Source organism: Lactuca virosa, chromosome 5 (assembly GCF_052849685.1).
Source record: "Lactuca virosa cultivar CGN04683 chromosome 5, Lactuca_virosa_CGN04683_v6, whole genome shotgun sequence".
Taxonomy (NCBI): domain Eukaryota; kingdom Viridiplantae; phylum Streptophyta; class Magnoliopsida; order Asterales; family Asteraceae; genus Lactuca; species Lactuca virosa.
The window spans coordinates 447,306,725-447,333,389 of record NC_136430.1 but is presented as its reverse complement, the minus strand read 5'-3'; the positions used below and the strand labels follow the sequence as shown (position 1 = coordinate 447,333,389).

Sequence of the window (26,665 nt, the reverse complement as noted above, 5' to 3'; positions counted from 1 at the left end):
CATCGGGGTCGCCTCAAGGATGCCTCTCGTAATCTCGGATGCAATGAACGATCGCAATCCATCATCGACTGGCTCGGAACCCGAACCTGAACCTGAACCTGTCCAAGACCCTGAACCTCCTGCTCCGTGACGTGTCACCACCATTCTGAAACAAAACACATAATCTTCAGGTTCATACATAACCTCGAGAGGTCTCACACACACTACAAGTTCCCTGGTTCTATCTCAGCCCACCTTGACTCGACTACGGATCCACAGCTTTCAGTAGTGCGGGCCCAAACTACCTTCCACATCTATCCGTACTTTCCTCAAGGATTTCCTTGACTTCACCAAGTCCCTTCTACTACTATTACTCTCCATGCTAATCTCATCCTAGGCTTACCATAGGGTAATCTCCGACCCACTCTCCGCCATCAGCTGCATAAGAAGTCCCTGCTATCCCTCCTTAACTAGCTCGCGAATACCATTACATATCACTAAGACCAGATAATTATTCGAATGAGAGGTCCTACCCTACAACGGTTGTGTTGGATTAGGTGTCTAAGCCCATAACTATAATTGGTATGTACTTGACCCGATAGTAGCATGGTCCTTTTGGGTTTCCTTCACCATAGCAATTTGATAGGATGGATTTTGAGAAAGAGGTTATTTATAATTTATTAATATATTATATAAATAATATATTAATTGAGAAATCATATTATTTAATTTGTATTGATCAATAATTAATTTGGAATTAATTTAGTGATCAAAAGAGGCTGATTAAATTAACGAGGACTGATTAGGTAAATCAGTAATACTTATAGTTTGGGCTAATGATCTATGTTGATTAGGGATGGACTAAGTCTATGTGAGAGTCCATGAAGATTTAGTCCAAAGGGCCTATCATATGGGTTATTGGATTGATTAAAGCCTAATCATATGAATTAGGGTTTCCAAGATGAAACCCTAGGGATTCCACACTATAAATACTAACCCTTGCACTCCCAAAATCGGCACTTGTGTTCCAAGATGAAACCCTAGCCGTTTGGTGGCTCCTAACCTCTATCTCATATTCTTACATTTGCTTTTGGTGTTTGTGACTTATTAGAGGTATCACATTTGAGGTACTAAGCTCTTGACATGCCAAGAACTACAAGCTACAACTAAGAGGTATTAATCAAACTAGATTTTATGTTGTAAATCTCCAATTGTATGCTAGTTAGGTTTTATGCTTTGGATGAAATGAAATTGCATGTGTAACTTGAGAAAACTTAGATCCAAAGCATTAGGGTTGTATGTGCACCATAGGATTGTCATAGTGCTTAAAACCCATCAGTGGTATCAGAGCCTAGGGTGTTTTCTGTTATATTGATGCAATTGTATTGTTTTCAAAGCTGAAAAAGTTTCATTTTATTTTTGCCTCTGACTACTGGACTCGACGAGTCCCATGAGGGAAATCGACGAGTTGGATCATCTGGTGATGAACTTGACGAGTCCATGCCCTGACTCGACGAGTTGGATCATCTGTTGGCAGATTTTTCGAGTTTTTGGCCAGGTTTGGATTAGGATCATTACCACAAACTGTATTGACTGATAAAATTCGTTTTTCTAGATAAGGTAATGATTATCCTCATCCAATTTATTGATGATTGTCAAATTTTAAGATAATTACTTGATTTTGTGAAAAACTAATTATTTGTAGAATTTGATTTGAATCATCTTGCTATATGAAATTAAATTAGGTCAATTTTGTGATATAGATAAATCATATGATTAATTTAATTGTTTTCAAATTGATCTAACAAGTTTTGAAAAGTTTCAAAACTTGCCCTCAAGTTTTGGAATTTAAAATTTGATTAAAAGTTTTAGTTGTGAAATATTAAATTCTAAAAGCCTAGTATTTTAGATGTTTAAAATACATCCTTTTGGTTTCATAATTTAAATTTAGAATTAAAGGTTTTAATTTAGGAAATTTAAATGGACACAACTTGAAGGAATTATTATGGCTTTGTTGATAATTAATTAAAAGAGTATTAATAAACCCATAATAGAATGATTTAAAGTTTTAATTGAATTAAAAGTCTAATTTATTTAAAAGATTAAACCTCCTAGTAGTTTAAAGGTTTAAGATACACCCTTATACTATATAAAATTAAAAGTCTAATATATTATATATGTATAAGTTAAAAGTCAGTCTTACCGTTAGTAGGCCTCATTCACGAAGCTGGTCTATAAGGGGTGTTTAAGGAAGCGGCCTGTAAAATGACCGCCATTTGGTATACACTCTTACCCACCGCACTATTGACTAATGGAGGGTCGTTAGCCGAACGTGTAGGATAGGACATTCTCATTAATAAGTATAATGAAAATACAAGTAGCTAAACATTTTATAAATTCTCAATCTTAGTTACTTAAGAAAAAATGTGAATTTGATGCTAACCCATGAAATTGCACATTGCACCTTATTGGTCATTAGTAGAGCGTGTGTGGTTAACCGGCACACTAATATGGGACTAATGAAGGATGACAATGGGTAGCTCGTAGGTTATCATAGATCAATAGAGCGTGTGTGGCAAACTGATACATTGACTAGGTGATAAATGACTTCGAGAGTACCAAGCTAATTTGCATGGTTATTCACACGTTGTTTGTGATCCTCGGTATCCCAATCACAAACTTGAAGGGCATAATCGAGATTAAACATGCCATTGAAAAGTTCAATGAATCTCAAAAGATCTAGGAGTTTCATTTAAAAACCAATTCGTTTTCATGGTGGAATTGGTAAATCGTCATTTACCTACCGACAAATAATTTACAACTGGATTACGGCATCCCTCTTCCGAATTGTGAATTATTGTGTTGGGTCCTAGCCTTAATATTTCATTTGGGTGTCATATTAAGGATTGAATCAACTAACTTGAATTTCTCCCTATTAGATGTCTAGTTCTGACAACTATGGTCTTCCTGAATCTTTTGGAAAAAGCTTTCTTCATGAAGATGATATTCCACGTGACGATCAAGGTGAAAGATCAATTCCTTCCTCATGCATTGGTGGAATTTCTCTTCCTCCACCTCCTCCAATAATTCTCCCTGACCCACATGTTTGTCGACTTGAAAAGTTCAAGATCACTCAAGCCCTATTGGCAAGTAAACACGAAGATGGAAAGTTTGTATGTGCTCACGTCTTGGAGATGAAGTTACATATTGATAGACTGGGAATGTTGGGTGTCGTTTTCCCAAGGAAGCTAGTTGTTGACTTGGTTCTTCATTCACTTCCAGAGTCGTATGGTCAGTTTGTTAAAGACTACTATATGACAGATCACGACGTGACCCTTATTGATCTTACTTATTAGCTAATTGCTACTGAATCAGCAATGATTTGGCGCACTGGTAAAGAAAATTTGAATAGAAGATCTACCTCCCAAACTTCCATGGACATTGACAATGACGACATTGGAAGTCCATAAAAGTTTTCTCTTCCCAATGGAAAGGGATCGGCCAAGGTCAAACCGTTTGAACGAATGGTAAAGAGAAAGGCTGAGTCTGAGATAGTCTCATGTACCATTCCGAAAGAGTCTGTTTGTTTCTATTGCCAAGAGAATGGGCATTGGATGTGAAGCTGTCGTATCTACCTGAAAGATCGCATGGATGGTAAAGTCAAAATGTATGACTCTGCTTCAGGTAAGTCCACTATCTAACTCTATTAAGTTCCTATTTATAGATTCTTAATACATGATGTGATAATATTGCATTTTTATGTTTTCTAGGATCGAAGAAAAGGAATGAAGCTTAAAGAAGAAGCGAGCTGAATTTGATCGTGAAGAAATGGATTTCGATCGCATGGTTCGATGATCAGATTTTTATAAATAAAGAAAAAAAATTGATTTTATCTTATTTTATATTTCCTTGCAATGGCATTTGTGAAAAATGATGTTTATATATTATTAGCAATATTGTAAATGGATTTGATTATTTCATTTGTGGTATTATCAGAAATTTACCAAATAAAGAAAGATTCTCATCACCCAAGGTTCAATTGGACAGAAACTTGGAATCATGCAAATAAAGAAATATCCTAATAAAATTCATAACTTTCGCATACGAGCTCTGTTTTTGACATTCTTTATATGCACGCGTAGGTAACATTACGCTCTACAACTTTCGTTTAGATCTCGTTGGCTAATTTTGAATTTAATTTTTATATTATTATTTTTAACAGACCGGGACACGAAATCCGTTAAAAATTCATAACTTCTTCATCCGACGTCCGTTTTCGTCTGTCTTTTTACCGTTGTACTACTATTTACGAGACCTTTGATTCTCGTTTAGGTTGTGTCGGCGAAAAGTCACTCGATCTAAAATTCGAGTTTTTAGCTGTCTACTGCTAAGCTGAAACTTAGAAAAATCATAACTTCCTCATACGAAGTCAGATTTGGACGTTCTTTTTATACATACTCTCGGTTAACGAACACTACGACTTTCGTTTAGATCGCTAAGGCTAAAAAGTAGTTTATCAAAAAGTCACTTTTTACGTCATTCGGCACCGTGCCGGTTTTGTCGCGAAACTTTGACAGGTCATAACTTCTTCGTTATAACTCGGATTTCGGCATTCTTTATATATCCGTAATCCTTGTCACGACCACTACAACTTTCTTAATAAATATCGGCTTTATCTAATATTTATTTTCGACGCTCATTTTTATTCTTAATTAATTAAATCCTAGTAAATAAGCATAAAACACATAATTTTCACATAATTCCTTTTCATTTCTTCAAAATGAGTTACAAAGGTTAACCTAGACTATAACGTCAATACTAATGCCTAGCCTAGAAACACGGGCGTTACAATTCTCTCCCCTTTAGGATGATTCCGTCCCCGGAATCACACATCAGCAAATAAATGCGGGTAGCGACTCATCATGTCACTCTCCGTTTCCCAGGTGAGATTTGGCACATTCGTATGTTTCCAACGCACAAGCACTAAATCGACCATCTTGCGTCGCAACTTCTTAGTCTTACGGTCAACGATTGCCTCAGGTTCCTCAATCAACCTCTTGTTTTCATCCAACCTTAATTCAGAAATGGGAATTATGTCGGGCACATCTCCCGTGAACTTTCTCAAATAACACACATGAAAGGTATTATGAATACCCTTTAGTTCTTCTGGTAATTCTAGCTTGTAAGCTTGATTCCCAATCCTCTAAAGAACTTTAAACGGTCCAATAAACCTTGGACTCAATTTTCCCCTCTTACCAAATCTTATAAGTCCCTTCCACGGCGAGACTTTAAGTAAAACTGAATCTCCAACTTCGAATGATATCGGTTGTCTTTTCTTGTCAGCATAGCTCTTTTGACGATCTTGAGCTGCTAACATCCTTTCTCTAATCACTTTCAACTTTTCAGCAATATGATGGACTATTTCAGGTCCCATAACTGCTTTTCCCCAGCTTCCAGCCAACATGACGGCGTTCGACACTTTTCTCCATACAAAGCGTGATAAGGTGTCATCTTGATGTTCGAGTGGAAACTATCATTATAGGAAAATTCTACTAGAGGTAAGTGTTCATCCCAGTTACCTTGGAATTCTAGGGTACATGCTCTCAACATATCCTCCAATGTTTGAATTGTTCGTTCGCTTTGACCATCAGTTTGCGAATGGTAAGCTGTACTCAAACACAACTTGGTACCCAATTCCTCTTGTAAACTCCTCCAAAACCTTGAGGTAAAACGGTTGTCACGATCGGATACAATCGTTAACGAAACACCGTGAAGCCTCACAATTTCCTTCACGTAAGAATTCGCAAGTTTATCCATAGACCATTACTCGTTGGCTGCTATGAAATGCGCACTCTTAGTGAAGCGATCAACGACCACCCAAATCATGTCGTGACCGTTCCTTGTTCTGGGCAGTTTAGTCACAAAATCCATGGTAATACCTTCCTATTTACCCATGGGTACAGGTAAAGGTTCTAAACTCCCATACGGTTTCTGATGTTGTGCCTTAACCCTAGCACATGTTACACACTCGGCCACATACTTAGCAACATCGAGCTTCATCGTCGGCCACCAGTAATAGGGTTTTAGATCCCTATACATTTTTGTACTGCCGGGATGAATCGAGTACATGGTCTTGTGAGCTTCTTCCATCAGAAGATCTCTTACTCCTCCCTTCTTAGGTACCCAAATCCTATCTTGGAATACCTTCAATCCTTGACCGTTTGTATCAAATACCAACGTTTTGCCCAAACGTTCTTCCTTTCGGTCATTTTTCCCTAAAGCTTCCTCTTGAGCTTTCTTTATACTTTCCACAACTGTCGAGAAAACTTCAATCCTCAACGCTCTTGGCCTTTTATTTTCAAGATTTATCTTCCGAATGAGAGCATTAGCAACAACATTTGCTTTACCAGGGTGGTAAAGTATCTCACAGTCGTAGTCCTTGAGTAACTCTAGCCAGCGCCGTTGCCTCATGTTCAATTCCTTCTGATTAAAGAGATATTGAAGACTCTTATGATCAGTGAAAGTTTGCATTTAGTACCATAAAGATAGTGCCTCCATATCTTTAAGGCGAATACTACCGCTGCCAACTCCAAATCATGAGTGGGGTAGTTCTTTTCATTCTCTTTCAATTGCCTCGATGCATACGCTATCACTTTATCCCTTTGGGTCAGAACATAACCTAACCCAACTCCAGAGGCATCACTATAAACTGTGAAGTCATCAACTCCTTCAGGTAACGAAAGAATCGGTGCTTCACACAACTTCTTCTTTAACTTCTCAAAAGCTTCCTTATGCTTCTCATTCCAAGTATAAACAGCTCCTTTGTGGGTCAAAGCTGTCAATGGAGTCGCGATCGAAGAAAAGCCTTGGATAAACCTTCGGTAATATCCAACTAATCCTAAAAAGCTTCAGATCTTCGTAGGACTGTCAATCGTAACCTTCAAGTTACAAAATAAATCCTTATTGAGGACTCCTTCTTCTTCTTAGAATAAGTACTTTCCTTCATTCATTGTAACAGACCGATGGGTCATGTTCTAATGATCTTTCATCGTATAATGCACTGCTTAGACTCAGGTCTCTTAGAGACAAATTTCGGAACAAACTATACCTTCCTTCATGTTCTAATGTGATACAATCACAGTTCAACATGTATCATTTCTAACTACCAACTTCTTTAACAATGAGTGTGATACTTTTACTGATCGCTTTGATCATCCTTTACTTCAATTTGGCTCAAGTCAAATGCTACATCGAAATTGGTTATCTAAATCACGTAATAAACTCATCGTAGTCGGACTCGATTCGATATGACCTCTAGGGTCGGAATAACAATCATCTTCTTAGTCATTACCGAAACGATGGTAACGACAGACTAGAATAAGACGGAATCAATTACTAGTTCCTTGGTAACCTTGTGACTTTCCCTGATCCAAGTGTGAGTCCTGTGCTTCCAGTAGTATAGATCTCTACTACTATTCACACCTACTCATACTCGTCCCAAGTACTGGCTCGCAGTCCCCAAGTCCTAAAATCACAAAACAATTTAACACATACGAATGTGTCCAATTAAACATAAAATTTTCCTAGACTCTACTAGGACTTCTTCCATGCGTATCTTCAATCATCAATTCTACTTCAACTTGGTTGGTGATGGAAATTCTAGACGATGGGACAACTTCAAGAATTACACCAATCATTCCATCATCCTGCCAATCGAAGGTGTACTTCAGACGTACCGTACCCCTCTAAACGTTCCGTTATTTTATCAAACATATTCTAAAGGCAAGATACCACTCTTACGATATCTTCTGATAGGTATCATTCACTATCATAAGCTTTTCATTTCCTCCATCTACTCAATTCTTTACGAATCTTCACCATAATGTTTTGTACACCCAAGCAGACGTTCGGTGTACTGGGCGAGAATTTAAGATAAGAAAGCTTTATTTACGATAGACGTATAAATCTCCTTGTCACTCCGAAACGTTTACATGCTAGTTCTAATATCGTAGTCATACGCTTAGAATCCTAAACACATAAAGTTTCCAGATCCGGTCGGCAACAGACCATAAATCCGAACAAATAATAGCATATAAGGCATCTTTATAGCTATAACCTAAAACATTTAACACATAAAACATTTTAGACATCTTTCCTAAAATAAACTTGTGCTCGTGTCTAAAATATGGTAGACACTCATCTCACAATCATCACTTAGCATTCTAAGTTTAAGTCTAGAAATCCTACAAATTCCTAGTTCGCTTAAACTAATGCTCTGATACCAACTGTGACATCCCCAAATCCACGGCCATAAAATACCGATTTAATTTATGCTTTTTTAAATAAAATCAGAGTAATCCTTTTTAAAGTTGTTGCGTAATTTGTTCCCAAAACAAAACATGATAAAAATTTATTAAAACCTTTCTTTAAGAAATATATATTTTCATTTTATATCAAAACCTCGGGATGTCATGTTCCGATACAGATCAAAAGCATAAACAAGACATTATAATCCTTACAACAGTTATTTACGACTACTGACCTATAATCCAAAAATCTCTCATCATCATCTGACTATGCTCAGGGTCTACTACCTGTAACATAAAAAGCTGAGTGGGTCAGGCTTGGGAGCCTGGTGAGCATATAGGGTTTTCAACCCACAATAAATAATAAACTTATTAAGTTCATCAATCAACAATAATTTTATTAATTTCATCAACCAAAAATAACCCTAATTACCCATTCCCATTATCCTCACTTTACGTCCCTAAAACAACTATCACAAGGGACCTAGCCTAAGGATTTTCATTAGGGGTGACAACATTGCTTTCCTCAGCAATTTATGTCAAACAAGATAACCTAACATAAAACAACCAATAAGGTGACAACATTGCTTTCCTCAACAATTTATGTCAAACAAGACAACCAATAGGGTGACAACATTGCTTTCCTCTGCAATTTATGTCAAATAAGGCAAACATCGGGGTGACAACATTGCTTTCCCTCAGCAATTTATGTCAAATAGGCACGAAGTCACATCGTCGCCAGGGTTTATACAACAAGTGCTAAGTCCATAGCTCTTATTTATCGACAGTATTATTCACGGGAATCCCCCCCTGCAATACATGTCAATGGGTTTTTAGAGTACAGCCGATGAACATATAGTTCACACACTTACAGGTTGCGAGCCTTGTAGTGTTCCACAGATCATCTAGAATAGTCCATGGTTGTCATCCATACTTTGCTGAATGACGGGGGCCACGTTTGGGTAATTGATTCTCTCATATTTCACCACTCACCCTCAACTCATGATCTATATCACCGATCATCTCATTTATCCAACTCACCTTTCATCACACACCCACTATTTCATCTACCCATTTTTACCCAACATTTTTGTAGATAAAAATACATATACAGTTTAAATTATTTAAAAACCTGTATAAATCATTCCTTCAACATTAATCTCAAATAAACAAACAATATATATTCACACAGCACGTATTTTATATAAAATACTTCATATCTATGTGTAAGGTGAAAATAACTACACACTCACCTGATTTAACGATAATCGGGCAGCACTTCGTTTCCTAAAACGATCATTTCTAATAAAACCGGGAGTTTTATAGAGAAACCGGGCTCTGCGAGGGTCGGGCTTCAAAACCGAAAAGATAAAATTTTCCGGGTCTTCGGGCACTTCGGGGCGTGTTCCGGGCGTTGGAATTAATCTCGGGGCCTCGGGGGAAGTTAAAATAATAAAAATATTGAAAAAGGGGTGAAAAATGGCAATTTCCTAAAATTATCCGAGAAGGCTCGCAGTCTTCTATTTATAGGACCGAGGTTCGGACCCGAAGCAATGAGAAGAAGACACGCGTCGCAGCTGCGAGGTTCGGAGGCTGATGGCGGTGCGAGGCTCGGACACGTGTGGTCTTCGGATTGGTCCAGCTTCGGATGACTCACCGAGATCGGACACGGAGAAGGCACGGGGCAGCTTCTGATTGGCCGAGCCTTCGGTGCGAGGAGGATGCGACACGCCTCGCCAGCTGGCCTCCGGTGACTCAGCAGTTCGGAAACGTGGCGCGTTTTGAGCGAGGGTGACGTGGCTTTTCCGGGTGAAGCTTATCTATGCGAAATTTCTCGAATTTTGTGCCAAAATCTTCTAAAATTCATAACTTTCGCATATGAGCTCCGTTTTTTACGCTCTTTATATGAAAGCGTAGGTAAAATTACGCTCTACAACTTCCGTTTAGACTTCGTCGGCTAATTTTGAATTTAATTTTTATATTATTATTTTTAACAGACCGGGACAGGAAATCCGTTAAAAATTCATAACTTCTTCATCCGACGTCCGTTTTCGTCTGTCTTTGTACCGTTGTACTACTATTTACAAGACCTTCGGTTCTCCTTTAGGTTGTGTCGGCTAAAAATCACTCGATCTAAAATTCGAGTTTTTAGCTGTCTACTGCTAAGCTGAAACTTAGAAAAATCATAACTTGCTCATACGAAGTCAGATTTGGACGTTCTTTTTATACATACTCTCGGTTTAACGAACATTACGACTTTCGTATAGATCGCTAAGGCGAAAAAGTAGTTTATCAAAAACTCACTTTTTACGTCATTCGGCACCGTGCTGGTTTTGTCGCAAAACTTCGACAGGTCATAACTTCTTCGTTATAACTCGGATTTCGGCATTCTTTATATATCTGTAATCCTTGTCACGACCACTACAACTTTCTTAATAAATATCGACTTTATCTAATATTTATTTTTGACGCTCATTTTTATTCTTAATTAATTAAATCCTAGTAAATAAGCATAAAACACATAATTTTCACATAATATTCACATAATTCCTTTTCATTTCTTCAAAATGAGTTACAAAGGTTAACCTAGACTATAACGTCAATATTAATGCCTAGCCTAGAAACACGGGCGTTACAGATTATATGATGTCTGATAGCCTAGGGGTCTTATTTTATGGAATTGACATCAATACTGTAGTTACTTAGTGTATGCATTATAGTTGTACATAACTAAGATTCTATAGCATGAGAATGTTTGGTTTTGCCTTATTTACTGTTCTTGTTTAATGAAGGCCTTAGGGTAGAATCATGTATTCGCTGTCTATAGGATCCAGTGTTATGTATGATTAGCATACACGAGTGCTGCAAGGTTGGTGGAAGTTTCATGGATGAGTTGTGTGGGGTTAGTCGGCCAGTTTCATAATGTTTAGCCTTCCTCTAGGATGTGAGGATTGATTTGAATGTGCATGCTAGTGTGTATTGTTAGGGTTGTTGTGATGATCCTCTAAGACAAATACGGGTAGGTGTGGAAGGTAGTATGGGCCCGTACTACTGGAAGCACATGACCCGTACGCGTAGCAGGGAAGTCACAACCCCTAGGGCTTTATTGGGAGTTGTTTCCCCTGGTATGATATGCGTCTTATATGATATCTCCCAGGTTTATTTTTAGTATGGTTGTTACGAGACGATTTGAGACGAGATCCGGATCAGGAGCCGGGACAGGTGGCCAGGATGGGCCGAGATTAACTGAGGATCGGATTAGGGAGATTATTCGAAAGGAAGTTGTTTCCATTGTCCGGGATCAGATACAGGAGCTATTTGGGTCTATCAAGACCGATATGATGGAGTTATTTGATGACCGATATGCTGCACTTTCGGAGGTTGTTGCTGTTGCAGCCACCACAGTCGTTGCGACTACAAGGATTGGTATTGGGAGAGCCTTTCAGTATCGGGACTTCGACAATACGAAGCCCCCAACATTTGATGGATTTCAGGATCCAATCATAGCCATGAGGTGGCTGTATGACATCGAGGGATGTTTCTTCACTTGCTCTTTCCCAGCTGACCAGAAGGTCAGGTGCGCTCTGAACCTTCTGGGGGTCAGAGGGGCCGCACTTATGGGAAGTGTGGAAAGGTTCATGATGGAGCTTGTCGATCTTCTTCGGGATGCCACAGATGTAGAAAGAACGGCCACATTGCGAGGGACTGTCGGTAGCAGGATCCAGTATCCAGCAGTAGGATTTGTTATAATTGTGATCAGGTGGGCCATATGAAGGCCCAGTGCCCCTTGCTTGCTGCTAGGCTGGCACAGGCTCCAGCGCCGGCAACTTTGAGGATCACGGATGGGAGTCAGGGCAGGGCAGAGCCCCCGAGGGTTCAGGGTTGCGCTTTCCAACTCACAGTAGAGGAGGCCAAGTCGGCACCAAACTTCGTGACCGGTATGTTTCTATTTATTATTCTTTTGACTATGTTTTATGTTATGCTCATGTTTATGCTCCTAATAGGTACGTTCTAAGCGAACTCTTTGTCTGCCCTTGTATTATTTGACTCGGGAGCGAGTTGGTCCTTTGTATCTCTATCATTCAGTAGGGAGTTTGATATGCCTATTGAGGACTTAGAGTGTCCGTTTCGGGTTTTTATCGCCAATGAACACGGGGTTTCTACATCTACAGTGTATTAGGGCTGTATATTGGAGATCTTCGAAGTGCCTTATCCGATTGATCTGATCCCTATCCCCATGGGGATGAATGCTTGATAGTGGGTATGGATTGGCTGAGCAGGTTTGGTGCCATGATTGACTGTGAGGGCCAGCGAGTGGGGGGAGAATTGGTTATCTATGGAGAGGGCACCAGGGTTAGTTCATGGTTTTCTTCGGCAGCCAGGGCTCGACAGTATATTCAGCACAGGTGTGCATGTTATTGGCTTATGTGGTTAATACTCAGGTTGGGGAGCAGACTTCATTTTCTAAGGTTCCAGTTGTCAGGGAGTTTGCTGATGTTTCCCCTGAGGAGTTATCCGGTATGCCTCCTGAGAGGCAGGTTGAGTTCAGGATTGATCTTGTGTTAGGTGCGGCCCCGATTGCCAAGACGACGTACCGCTTAGCACAGCCTGAGATGCAGGAGTTGTCATCTCAACTTCAGGAGCTGCTAGGCAAGCAGCTCATCAGACCTATCAGTTCTCCGTGGGGAGCGCCGATACTGTTCGTCAAGAAGAAGGATGGTTCGTACCGGATGTGCATTGATTACCGGAAGTTGAACAAGTTAACAGTGAAGAACCGTTATCCCATTCCGCGGATTGATGACCTCTTTGATCAGTTGCAAGGTGCATCTTGGTTCTCCAAGACAGATATGATGTATGGGTATCATCAGGTGAGAGTGAGAGAGGAGGACGTGGAGAAGACCGCGTTCCGGACTCATTATGGGCATTACGAGTTTGTGGTGATGCCATTTGGGCTCACCAATGCACCTGCTGTGTTTATGGATTTGATGAATCGGGTATGCATGTCGATGCTCGACCGATCTGTCATTGTGTTTATTGATGATATATTGGTGTATTCCAAGACCAGAGACAGCATAAGGAGCACCTTCAAGATCTTCTAGGGGTTTTGAAGCGAGAACGGCTTTATGCCAAGGTCTCGAAGTGCGAATTTTGGTTACAAGAGGTCCAGTTCCTGGGGCACCTCATTAACCAGATGGGATATTAGTCGATCTGGCCAAGATCGAGGCTGTGATGCAGTAGGAGGTTCTGAAATCTCCCTCAGAGATCAGGAGTTTCTTGGGTTTTGCAGGGTACTATCAGAGGTTTATTCAGGTCCTCTCCAAGATTGTGGTACCCCTCACTCGTCTGATGGGGAAGGGGGTGGATTTTCGATGGGACCCTGAGCAGCAGTCGACGTTTAATACTCTTCGGTAGGTTATGTGAGGCCGCAGTATTGACCCTCCCAAAGGGGGTCTAGGATTTTCTGGTATTTTGTGATGTATCCATCACCGACTTGGGGGTGGTCCTCATGCAGAGAGGACGAGTGATTGCTTATGCTTCGCGCCCGCTGAAGCCGCATGAGACATAATATCTCACGCATTACCTGGAGTTGGGGCAGTGGTGTTTGCCCTTAAGATTTGGAGAGATTATCTATATGGGGTCTGTTGTACCGTCTACACGGATCACAAGAGTTTGAGATATCTGATGGATCAGCCGAACCTGAACATGAGGCAGTGCAGGTGGCTGGAATTGGTCAAGGATTATGACTGTGAGATCCTTTACCATCCGAGTAAAGGAAATGTGGTAATGGATGCTTTGAACCGTAAGTCGGCTGGGCCTTCAGTTGGGGAGATGTGTATGAGGATATCCGTTGATTATCCACTTTTGAGATTGATCTTAGAGGCTCAGGCAGAGGGAGTTCGGAAAGAGAACTGGAAACAGGTTAGGATCAGGGGTGAGATCGACAGGTTTGCCACAGATAGTCGAGGGTTATTGACCTGGTGTGGTCGGGTTTGGGTTCCAGTTTCTAGTGGGGTCAGGCAGATTGTGCTTGAGGATGCTCATAAGTCTCGATTTTCTATACACACGGGAGCCACCAAGATGTATCGGGATTAAAGATTGAGTTACTGGTGGCCATGTATGAAGAGGGAGATAGCCTGGTATGTCGAGAGGTGCTTGACCTGCAGGATGGTCAAGGTCGAGCATCAGAGGCCGCATGGCAAGCTGCAACCTCTGGAGGTTCCCATGTGGAAATGGGAGCATATCACCATGGATTTTATCACAAAGTTTTCGAAGACGACAAAGGATTTTGATGCTATATGGATCACTGTGGATCAATTGACCAAAAGTGCCCACTTTTTGGCTATTCGGGAGAGTTCTTCGGCCGAAAAGTTGGCCGGTGCTTATGTCCGGGAGATCGTTGCCCGCCATGGGGTTCTAGTTTCCATTGTTTCTAACCGAGATGTTTGGTTCACTTCCCAATTCTGGCAGAAGTTCCACGAGGAACTGAGCACGAGGTTACATTTCAGCACTGCATATCATCCTTAGACCGACGGCTAGAGTGAGCGGATTATACAGACCCTGGAGGATATGTTGCGGGCCTGTGTTATTGATTTTGGTGGGAGTTAGGATTGCTACCTACCTCTTGCGGAGTTCTCCTACAACAATAGTTATCACTCCAGCATTGGTGCTCCGCCTTTTGAGCTCTTGTATGGTCGGAGATGTCGTACCTAGGTTTGTTGGGGAGAGGCTGGTCACAGGGTTATGGGAAAGACCGAAGTAGTCCTTCATACCACGGAGCTTATCCAACAGATCAGGCAGAGATTACAGACCGCTCAAAGTTGGCAGAAGAGCTCTGTCAACCGAAGTCGATCAGAGTTGGAGTTTCAGGTCGGCGATATGGTTCTCCTGAAGGTCTCACCCTGGAAGGGTGTGATACGCTTCAGGAAGAGAGGAAATTGGGTCCCCCGTTCATTGGACCTTTTCGGGTGATTTCCAGGGTTGGCAAGGTAGCTTACAGGTTGGATTTGCCGAACAAGCTCAGTCAGATCCACAACACTTTCCATGTCTCTCAGTTGCGGAAGTGTGTGTTGGATAACGAGATAGCGGTTGTGCTGGATGATTTTCAGGTCGATGAGCGTCTGAACTATGTTGAGAGGCCCATAGCTATTCTGGAAAGGAAGATGAAGGTCCTGCACAACAAGGATATACATTTGGTTAAGGTACAATGGCAGCATCGAAGAGGCTCCGAGTGGACCTAGGAGCCGGAGGCTGAGATGCGGGAGCATTATCCTGAGTTATTCGCCGCAGCCGACTTCGAGGATGAAGTCTAGTTCAAGTGGGGGAGAATTGTAACATCCCGATTATGGGGTACTTCTAAATTTGGTCATATGAATGAATTATATTGCATTTTTGGCCCCTAAGTGTAAGAAAGTGTGAAAAAGGGCACATAGTGGCAATTTGGTAAAATTAGGAGTTTTGAGTACGCCATGCGTACGTGTGTGTACGCTAAGCGTACTAAGGCGCGCCTTAGTACACTGGGCGTACACTTTGTATGTGGGTCGTACGTGGATGGCATGCAAACTCTAATTTTAGGGCTTTGGCTCATATTTATGCAACTTTATGGACACAAACCCTCTTCTTACCCAGCCTCCTACGTTTTCAACCTTCAAGCAAACCTAGAGCAAGTGAGAGCAATTTTGAGCCTTAAAGTAAGCTTTGGAGTGGTTTTGAAGAAAGAAGAAGGTGGTGAGAAGATCTTGGAGTTGAAGGCTCTATGGATCTGGGATTTCTACTTGGTTTGCATCATATTGAAGGTATAAAGCTTGCATCTTTCCCACTCCATCTTGTAGATCTAGGTTTTTGGCTCTCTTAAGTCACTTTTTGGTCCCAAAATGATGATTCATGAACATAGCAAATTCTTGACCCATTGAGTTGTCCTTTCAGACCCTTGGGAGGGTCTTAAGTCATAAAAAATGGATTCCAAGTGGTTGAGTTTGCTCCATGCATCATTTAGAAGGTCTTAATGGATTAAGAAGTGGAGTTAAGCTCTTAATGGACATGGAAAGTCATAAAGCTGGAGACTTTATGACTCTTGAGAGTATTTTAGCCATGGATATGAAAAATAGGCGTGAGTGCTTAAGCCATTAAGCACTTATTGAGTTTTAAGGCTTCTGAAGTACGCCCCGCGTACTCGGAGTACGCCCTGCGTACGAGGTCAACCACCCCGATGGTGGTCAACATGCAAGTACGCGAGTACGCCCAACATACCTTCGGAGTACGCCCCGCATACTCATTTTGAGTCGATTTGGCTGAGTTGACTCGGTTGCTTTGACTCAGTTGACTGAGTTGGTTTAACCAGTTTGACTTTGACTTTGACCAAGTTTGACCTTAATGGTATTTTGGGATTTTGTTTGAGATTTTTCATTTAGTTGGAATAGGAGACGGTTAGAGCTGAGATTCGGAGTTGAGACCTCATCAGCTTTTTGTCGAGTTTGCGATGTGAGTTTTCCTAACTGTACTTGCGGGTCGAAGGCACCAAGGTCGACCCTTTGGATTTGATATCCTGTTATGTGATAATATGTTATCGTGCTATAGTGATCTGTTAGATCGGTATCCTGGTATATAGGATGATGTTATGCTTAGTGATCTGTAGATCTGCCTGACTGTCTATATACTGTTTATATGATTATCTGTTATATGTGCACATATTTGGTTGGTGGTTGAGGCTTTACTGCTTTGTGCGTAAGACAACAGGTCGGGGGCGTACCAACCTGATGGTTGATTGGGCCCAAGGGTATTTCATCCCGAGGATAACAAGGCCCGTTGTAGATTGGATTCCAACCCGATGGTTGATTGGGCCTGGGGTATTCCAACCCGATGGTGGACTGGACCCATAGTATATTGACATTCCCACTCGATGGTTGATTGAGCCTGGGGTATTCCAACCCGATGGTTGACTGGACCCATAGTATATTGATATTCTCACCCGATGGTTGATTGGGCCTGGGGGTATTCCAACCCAATGGTTGATTGTACCCGACATGTTGTTATTGTATGTGTTATCTGTTTATGTGTTGGTACTTTGGGGGATCTCACTAAGCGTTGACTTACAGTTTTGGGTTATGTTTCAGGTACTTCAGATGACTGCGGGAAGGAAAAGGCGTGACCGTACACATCCTCTTGTTTATGACTTATGATTTCGTGAGACTCTGATGTTCGAAAATGTTTTGAAAACTATGTTTGTAAACAATTTTTGAATTTGGGTTTTTTTTTTAAAAGTTAAAATTATTGTGATTTTTATGGGTGTTACAGAAAACAAAATGAAATAGAAAATATTCATCCAATTCAAAATCTGAATTAAAAGATGAAATTGAAGGTTTTTGGATGTTCTTCAAAAATTAAAACAAATTAGTGGACAATTGGACAACTGGAACAAAAATAATGGAATGGCGGCAATTTTTTTTCCAATCGTCCACTAAATTGGGCGTTATTATTGTGTATAAAATTTTTGGCCGCTAAATATGTAGGCTCTTTTCATCCTGTACCAAATTGCTTTTTGATTATATGTTAATTTTATATTCAATAAATTGAATTATATAATAATAATGAAATTGTTTTTTAATATAATATTATTAAAATAAGTTTTTAGTGTAAAATTTTAGTGTGTGGTTGGAATGAAACTTTTATTTTTGTGTTAAAAAGTCACCCATTTAGTGTTTTTTAATATTTCATGGTGTGGGTTGGCCTAATACATAAGCATCAATGTTGGAAAACCCTAACACGGGGATATTTCATCGAGATATCACATAGGAATAAATAATTCAACATAAATGAAATTCTCTTTAAGAGCTCGTAAATTTTCTCATCGTCTTTGTGCATTTTGACGTGCTTAGCAAATCCACCTGGAAGTACAACCGATTCAAAGCCAACCGATGTAACTTTCTTCTGGTCAAGGTTTACCTATGGTTGAGTTGTAGACGTGATTCTATCACAAATCTGAAATCTACAATGGATTGTTTGATGGTGTCTTCAGGTGAATATGAGAGACGGATTAGAGAGGTGATGGATGAGTATGTTTTATGATGTTTTTTCATAGGGGAGAGAGCTAGGCGGAGAAGATCAGTAATGGTGATGATGTTTTTCGCTGAGAGGGAGAGGGGACGAAAGGTGTGAGATATGGGGTTGTTGAGACCAGGAAATCAAAAATTAAGGAGAAAATCAATCAACTTTCTTCTCCGCCACGACACCACCAGAAGGAATATGAAAATGGATTTCTGAAAGAATCATGGAATATTATGGGGAGGGTCGTCGGGGTTTGGTAGATTACAGGGCTTCAGATCGCCAATGAGATAGTTAGACATGTTCTCACTCTTCATTACCTTCGTGTAGTATCTACGTCGCCGAAGATTGTGGGGTCAATTGTCTTTTCCGGTGGCGGCGAAGTCTAAGTTATGAACCAAGAGATAAAGGGGCAAGTGTTGATTGTTGAGTCCTGGAAGGGAAAGAGACATATCACGTTTTAGTATTGGGTATGACTACGGAGTGGGCTCTTCAAAATTAATATTTCTTTAAAATTAAAACTAATAATAAAACATCTAAAATAAAATAAAAAAGGTTCTAAAGGTTATAATAGTCATTTCAAGTTCGACAGTGACCAAAATCGTAATAAAACAAACTATAAGGATGGTTTGAGTTAAAAAAAAATTAGATACCAAACACAAAAACTACCCTAAACGACACGGACTATTCATGTAATTTACCAATTTTTTTCATTATTCCATTCGTCGTTGTTGGTTGTTCACCGTCTGAGATATGAACGGTCTGTCACAGTAAATTCCAACAACGTACACTTGACCGGACATGGCTCTATTTACTATTTAGATCTTGGTACCTGAATTAAAAAATTGAACCAATATATTTGATATAATAAATCACCAAAAAGAATATAAAAATAAAATAAAAAATATACACCTTATCATCTTGGTTCTACTTGAGAGCTACATACTGACATTCAGATCAACTCATCCCCAAAAGACTGTCATCATTTTCATGAATAAATTACCTCAAAATTCGCATAACCGCCATCGCTCAAGGTTGTTGCTCATGCTGATCGATTCGGTTTCTACTCTCTCTGCTTACTTTATTTGAGTTCTATACACAATCAAGGAAGAGACTTCACAGATTCGTTTTTTCAATCGAGGAAAAGACTTTAACAGTTAACAGGTTGTTGCATCGTCTGTCTTATGTGATTCTTTTTGTTAAGGCTTATTATACGAGACTCTGTGAATGACGATCGAGCTGATCACTATTAGCAGGAGGTCGATTAAATTTTTGAATTTTAATTGGTGTGAGAAGAATTTAGATGATGAATATTACTGTTCCTGAATTCGAAGCGGACGAGGATTACTTAATTCAGGAGTCGCCCAAGAAATCGATAATGTATCACTTCCTATTAGTAATTTGAATTTGTTGATCACGTTGTTCTAGTTATCAAGAAAACAGTGATTCTATGTTTAATTTCGATTATACGTATCTGTAGGGGTGGAGATGAAGATGTCATGGAGTTGCTATGGCAAAATGGTCAAGTGGTGATGCAGAGCCGAAATCAGAGATCAGTCGGGAATAAGAAGCCAGAAACGAGGCTGCCGGTGGGCAGTAGAGACATCCGATCCTCCGTCGTTGAAGAAGAGACGGGGCCTTCTGACTTGTTCATGCAAGAAGACGAGATGGCCTCTTGGCTTCATTACCCCGTCGACGACAATACGTTAGAAGGCTATCTATACAGTAACGATCTCCTCTATCCTACCCCGCCATCCTCTACTCCCGTGACCACCCCTTGCTCCCTCCCACCGCCTCCACCTCCGTCCATAATGATTCCTTCTCCTCGCCCACCGGTCGCCCCAATCAGGCGCGTGGAATTGGAATCAGGACAACCCAAGTATCCAAATTTCTTGCATTTCTCGAGGCATAATAAACTCAGAACTCCAGAATCAGGCAATTCTAGTTCGAACGAGACCCCGGCGGTAGCAGCACCGGAATCAAGGGCTTCGCGTGTGTCGGATAAACCGACGCCGGTTTCTGCAGCGAACATAGGACGTAGCGCAGCAGGTACATCATCGGCGGGGAGGGAAATAGAGACATGTGAACGAAGCGTGTCTCCGGGTTCGGGTGGCTCAGGAGCAAGCGGCAGTGTAGAGCCATCTTCTCAAAAGCCACCGCCACCAACAACCGATGATCATCGGAAGCGCAAGGGCAGAGATACGTACGAAACCGAATGTCACAGTGAGGTACGTAACTACTCGACTTTTACAATAATTTAAAAAATAAATAAATAAATAAACTTGACGGAAAATGTGTCTACACTCTACATGATGTCTGATGACGCATTTGTGTGCAATTAGATACTTGTACACTCGGATGTCTTTTACCTCTTCTAGCATTGCATGGAGGGTTGTACCCTCGATTCTCGTAAAAGGGGCGTCGTGTTCTGAAATTCTTTAAATGAACAGTGAATTTTTGTTGGGAATTAAAGAAGAAAATCGGGGGATAGATAAAGAAGATTATTCAAGAATTAGATTTTGTTTGTCCACAGATTTGGGGGTTTTCTGTTTCTAGCTTCTTCTCTCTCTCTCTCTCTCTGTTGTGTGCGTGTGTCGTTTAGCAGCATCACTGCAATGAGCCTATACACTACTTCCTAGACAAAATCATGATTTCAGAAACAAATCTTCGTGAAGACTATATATTATATTATTTTATCGACATTCTACATATGATATCATATACCAAACACTATACGTCTATAGCTATGAATTCAAGCTGTATATAAGGAATTTGATAGGTTTTTATTAAAGTTTATGAGGCAATTGAAATGTTGAAGCTCTAAAGCATTAAGATAAAATTAATAAATTGTATCACCATGACAGTTTTGATAGATATTTACCAGATATCATATATGTAATATGTTGTTAATCCTTTCGGGGTATGGACTATGGTAGTGGTATATATCCTCAAGTTCCAATGTATTCTTGGTTTCGGGGTTATAATATTTTTGTGGGGACTCAGTGCCACGTCACACTATGGATGTCAAGGTGGCAGACAAGATTGTCACGTGTATTACGTATGTAGGGATACACAAGTTCCCGCAACATGTTTATGTACAGAGAGTATGAGCAGACTGAAACAAAAATCTGGTTATTTATATGAGTGTGAATACGTCAAATTTGAGAGCATAAAAATCCAAAGTGATAAAAATAAAACTAGTGGTCAGGGACTCATTGGAGATTGAGCTGCTCATGATATCAGCAAATATGTAGCCCTAGTGGCACTGTGGCAGTGGTGTGGGATATTTATGTCTTTATGCAACGTACTCTTTATTATAAACAATATACAGTATGGGGCCAATCTCTTAGAGCCATATAAGTTGCAGACTGTTTACGTCATCACACACTTATTAGCCCTGCTAGGTGCAACTATGTAGCCATGTTTGTTAAGGTACACGGTACTCAACTTGATAGAACTAATTGAACCGAACAAAACTAGGAGTCCCTTCTTATAAAAAAAAAATGACTTTGAAATGATTGTCTTGTCAACTTGTCAAGTCCATTTCCATCTAGCTAGTCAATCCACTCTAGTTCCATTTAGTAAAGTTCTATATGCATACAAAATTTGATGAGAAATGTCAAGTGGGACCATGCTTCTAATTTATCCCTTGTATTTTTATCATGTTTAAGTAGGTGTTCTCCTATTTGGGGTTACAAATCATTTGATTTACAATGTGAACTTGATGTATGTGACCTCTCATGGGACACACTTTTACTTGTCACCAAAGGGATCATCATTACATAATGCCCAACATATTTTTACTATTAGTATTTGAATTTGACCAATTTAGTGTTGAAAACAAAGGCTTAGATTTCATTTTCTTTTTGTGGATGAATTGTCCGTTGCTTGAGGGTAAATTGACAATGGGTAAATTCAATTAGCAAAATATGGATGGAGCTTTTAGCGGCAAAAGGGACATATAGTGGGTTCATGATCATTTTGTAACTTTTGTACGTTGTTATGGAATCATACTAATTAACTTGAATAAAGTCAGTAAAGATCTACTTTAGATATAATAATTAGTTGATAAAGTGTCCGTTAAACATAATTAACCAACAAATACGATTTAGCTTTAGTTTCTAGTTTAAATAACTCCACAGTAACAAGTCATTTTTGTTGTTCTTGGTGTATATTTGAGATTTTGATCTTTTGGGTTATTTTTCACATGAAGGACGTTGAGTTCGGGTGTCTAGATGCAAAGAAGCAATCACAAGGATCGACCTCCACGAAAAGGTCCCGTGCTGCAGAGGTCCACAATCTCTCAGAGAGAGTTAGTACTTCACTCCTCTCGGTCAAAATATGAAAGTTGATCATGTGTTAATATTCGTTTTTTTTTTTTAATAATTATATGTGTAGAGACGTCGAGATAGGATTAATGAAAAAATGAAGGCCTTGCAAGAACTAATACCTCGTTCCAATAAGGTATGCGGTACATTCATATATTCATTCTTTTTATTTTCAATATAAAACGTTTGCTTTTACTCTAAACATCTTCTAAATCAAAATTTAATGATTTTAGTCCGACAAAGCTTCGATGCTAGACGAAGCAATTGAATACTTGAAGTCTCTTCAAATGCAAGTTCAGGTATATTTTCTGCAAAAATGTTATTTTTCCAGTAACCCCGCTTAATCGACGCACACCACATAGGAGCATAAGAAAGTGCACAACAGCCTGCTAGGTGTTAGGTGGCTGAGGTAAAAACTCAGTGTCCACATGGATCCTAAGAAACCATGACACCTGCTTGACTTTTTTTTTTTATGCAGATGATGTCGATGGGATGCAACATGGTTCCTATGATGTTCCCAGGTGTCCAACAATACATGCCACCCATGGCAATGGGGATGGGGATGGGGATGAGCATGAGCATGGACATGGGGATGAACCATGTCATGGTTCCATATCCCGCCATTCTTCCAGGTTCATCGGTAGTCCCCAGCCCGGGTACTCATATGGGCCCACGTTTCCCAGTTTCCGGATTTAACATCCATCCCGTTAATGCCACATGTCCTGCAACGAGTCAAGCCACTAACCTCTCAGCTCCAATTATGAGTTCATTTCCTCTACATAATCAAAACCAACCACAAGTTCCAAATTTCGCCGATCCATTTCAACAGTACATTGGTCTACGACATCAAACACCATCACCTCTTCCTCAGGCATTTTTCACCTTTTTATTCAACAATGTTTAACTTAATTTTTTAACAATTTATACAACTGACACAAATTGTCATCGTCTATAATAGCAGAATCATGAAGGGATGGCCTCCACTGCAACGAAGCCAAGCAGCAGCAAAGATCCTATCGACCCAGATCATCACCAAAACGGTACATATATAGCTAGCTTATGTGAATTTACAAATTTACAGGAAAAAGGGCAAGTAGTTTATTTATTAGCTAATATTCATTGATTTTCAGGTTGATTATGGAGCGGTTATTCGCGAAACAGGCTTCTTAGCCAACTAAATTTTGTAGCGTAAGAGCTAGGATCCGTGTAACCTGTAATTATACAAGATGCTAAAAAAAATAAAAATAAAAAAAGCTTTCTTCTTATTTAATTTTCTTTACCATTACCAACATATATGTACCACTGATTCCCCCACGTCTCGAGTAGATTCTTGACTTCAATCATTGTATACAACAATAGAAAATGTGATGGAATGAAACGTTTTTACTTTTTACTGCATTAATATTGTTCTTTGTCGTGATTTTTGACGAGTTTGGTACCCAAAACTCGATTCTTGATGTGCTGGAATTAATGTTTGTGAACCCAGCTAAACATGTGTGGTCGATATGGGTGTTGCAATCATTGTCGATGTTTTGTTGGTTTCGGAATCTTTTGGATGTTAAGTTTGTGGCCAATTGCCCAATAATGCCTTGTGGTATGATGCTTTTTTGGGAATTGTTTTTGGGCAGTCAATTTATCAGGCCCCATACAGGGAATTCAGTAGCTGAACCTTATGTGTTTAATTACATTTTTTCTTCTATAAAATATATTAAATAACAAACTAACTTGTTATTTTATTATAATTTTGTTATTCAATTATTTTACATTTTTACTTGACGTTAGGCATTGTGGTGTTTGATTTTTTATTTTAAGTGGATTTGGATAAAGATATTTTGGTCAATTAGTGTTTGTCAACCTAAATGGATAAGAGACACATCATAAAGACAACGGATAAGTCCACCATCCAGCCATCTACTTCCAACTATACCATTGTATTCTTTCTCAACTTGAAATGAATTCAATGGAACTCACATTAAATCCAAATCACTTGGAACTTATTCGAATTAAGTTTAACATACATGCATTTTTTAGGGTTAATGTAGAGGTTTTGAGAATTTTGGGAGTTTTTAGTTTTTTAAGTAAAAATCTGGAAATAAACAAAATTCGTTTGACAGTTTGGCAGTAGGAGCTTTTAGCTTTCATTTTAAACAAAAATCTAGCTACTTAAGTAGTTTTTGGTAGCTTTTAGTTTTTAGTTTTTAGTTTTATCTGATTTTAAACATTTAAAAGCTAACAGGTTTTTGTCAAGCATATCTGCATAAATAAAAGTTATAGCTACAACTACCAACTAGTTTTGCCAAACACACTCATTATATTTTCGAATGATACACCTTTTATCCCTTTGGCTCTTCTTACACCAAGAAACACAAACTTGTGGCTTTTGTAGTCTAAATTCACCATTTTATGGATTGGAATATGATTGTGAACTATACATCGAAAATCTTTGGAATGTTGAACATCATGCTTACCTACACTCTAACATCCATATAATATCATGTTTTTGAAGGCTGAAGCCGGACTTATATGTTTGTCTACCGCATTATGCTGGGTATTAGACAAATAATAATATTAGATAGTAATAGTTAATACTATAGAGGTTAGTATGTAAATGTGTAAATGTCTTAGAATATAAATAGTCATTCCCTGTACACTTTTACATTGATAAGAATACAAATCTATTACCAAGTTTGATTGATAGTCATTCCCTGTATGCTTTTACATTGATAAGCGTACGGATCCTCTGCTTTCAGTAGTACGGGCACATACTACCTTCCACATCTATCTGTACTTTCCTCAAGGATTGCCTTGATTCCACCAAGTCCCTTTCACTACCACTGCTCTCCGTCCCACTCTCCGCCATCAGCTGCATAAGAAGTCCCTGCTACCTCTCCCTAACTAGCTCGCGAATACCATTACATATTACTAAGACCAGATAATTCTTCGAATGAGAGGTCTCGCACTACAACGGTTAGGACTCAAACAAGAGCTGCGCAATAGCGTTAAAACCTAACCTTCCAAAATTATTCAGTCCTCATAATATGTAACTTAGCGTATTCGTTTACTAGTTAGTTAAAGATAACTAGAACTCCTAAAAGCACAAAGCAAGCAGCATTCGTGCATTGAGTAACCAGAACCAAACATATCCTAATCAGGCCATCATATTACTAACTAATCAGTACTAGCATACAACTCAATAAGCTCATACAGTAGGAATACAAGGCATCCTTCCCAGATCCTTATCCCTAATTTAGCATGTAGTTCACATATTAACAGTTCATATCATAATATAAACATGTATGGTAATTTGGGAGAACTTACTTGAGCTCAGCTGATTGCATGCACCACACCATTTTCCTCTTTTAAAATCCTTTTTATAAAAATGATTTTCTTTTGAAAATTTTCGTACCAAGTCCTCAGTTTGAGTTCAGACACACCCGAGAGTGTACCCGAATCCCTCAAACCAAGGCTCTGATACCAACTTGTAACATACATAAAATATGGTCTCAAAAATTTCACTTTTGAATTATAAAATAAACAACATATGTCAAAACATCCAATCATGATTATAAATCAAAGTATCCATAACAATAAAAATCAGAGTAACATCCTAGGCAAAATCATCATGGTGTGTGCGATGCAGTCATCCCGAGCTCTTCCCTTTGCTACCGGAAGTACCTGAAACCAAAACTGGAAACCGAAAGCACGAAGCTTAGTGAATTTCCCCCAAACTACCATATACCATACATACTATAACATATATCGGGCCCCGCCCGGTCATCGGGATGATTTAAAAAGAATTTTGAAAAGAGAAAAGAACTTTGAAAAGAAAAAAGGGTGTGGTGCATGCAATATGTCGAGCTCAAGTAATTACTCCCAAATTACCTATACAAGTTTATGTTATGATATGAGTATGAGAACAGCATGCTAGTTTAAAGCTAAGGATCTAGGAAGGATGCCTTATGTGCCTACTGTATGAGCTTATTGAACTGTATGATAGTACTGATTAGTCAGTAA

At 39.5% G+C, this 26,665-nt stretch overlaps 1 protein-coding gene and 1 long non-coding RNA gene across 4 annotated transcripts; one reads left to right on the top strand and one right to left on the bottom strand.

Annotated features, from left to right (window-relative positions):
- Positions 1 to 18,029: 18,029 nt before the first annotated feature.
- On the bottom strand, positions 18,030 to 19,304 carry LOC145114309 (uncharacterized). 2 transcript variants are annotated; one of them, XR_013710968.1, is made up of 3 exons: positions 19,236 to 19,304; positions 19,025 to 19,155; positions 18,030 to 18,756 (listed from the first exon to the last, which is right to left on the bottom strand). It is a non-coding gene; the product is annotated as an uncharacterized LOC145114309 (long non-coding RNA). The 2 variants fall into 2 exon arrangements; XR_013710967.1 differs by lacking the exon at positions 19,236 to 19,304 and having other exon boundaries at positions 19,025 to 19,229.
- A 55-nt stretch (positions 19,305 to 19,359) lies between these two features.
- On the top strand, positions 19,360 to 24,049 carry PIL5 (phytochrome interacting factor 3-like 5). 2 transcript variants are annotated; one of them, XM_079050309.1, is made up of 8 exons: positions 19,360 to 19,487; positions 19,804 to 20,551; positions 22,537 to 22,635; positions 22,722 to 22,787; positions 22,885 to 22,950; positions 23,130 to 23,522; positions 23,613 to 23,691; positions 23,782 to 24,049. In XM_079050309.1, the coding sequence occupies exons 2-8, from the start codon at positions 19,823 to 19,825 to the stop codon at positions 23,784 to 23,786; spliced, it is 1,437 nt and encodes a 478-aa protein (XP_078906435.1). In that variant the 5' UTR covers positions 19,360 to 19,487; positions 19,804 to 19,822; the 3' UTR covers positions 23,787 to 24,049. The 2 variants fall into 2 exon arrangements, with proteins under 2 accessions (XP_078906435.1, XP_078906434.1); XM_079050308.1 differs by lacking the exon at positions 19,360 to 19,487 and adding an exon at positions 19,586 to 19,703.
- The last annotated feature ends 2,616 nt before the right edge of the window (positions 24,050 to 26,665 follow it).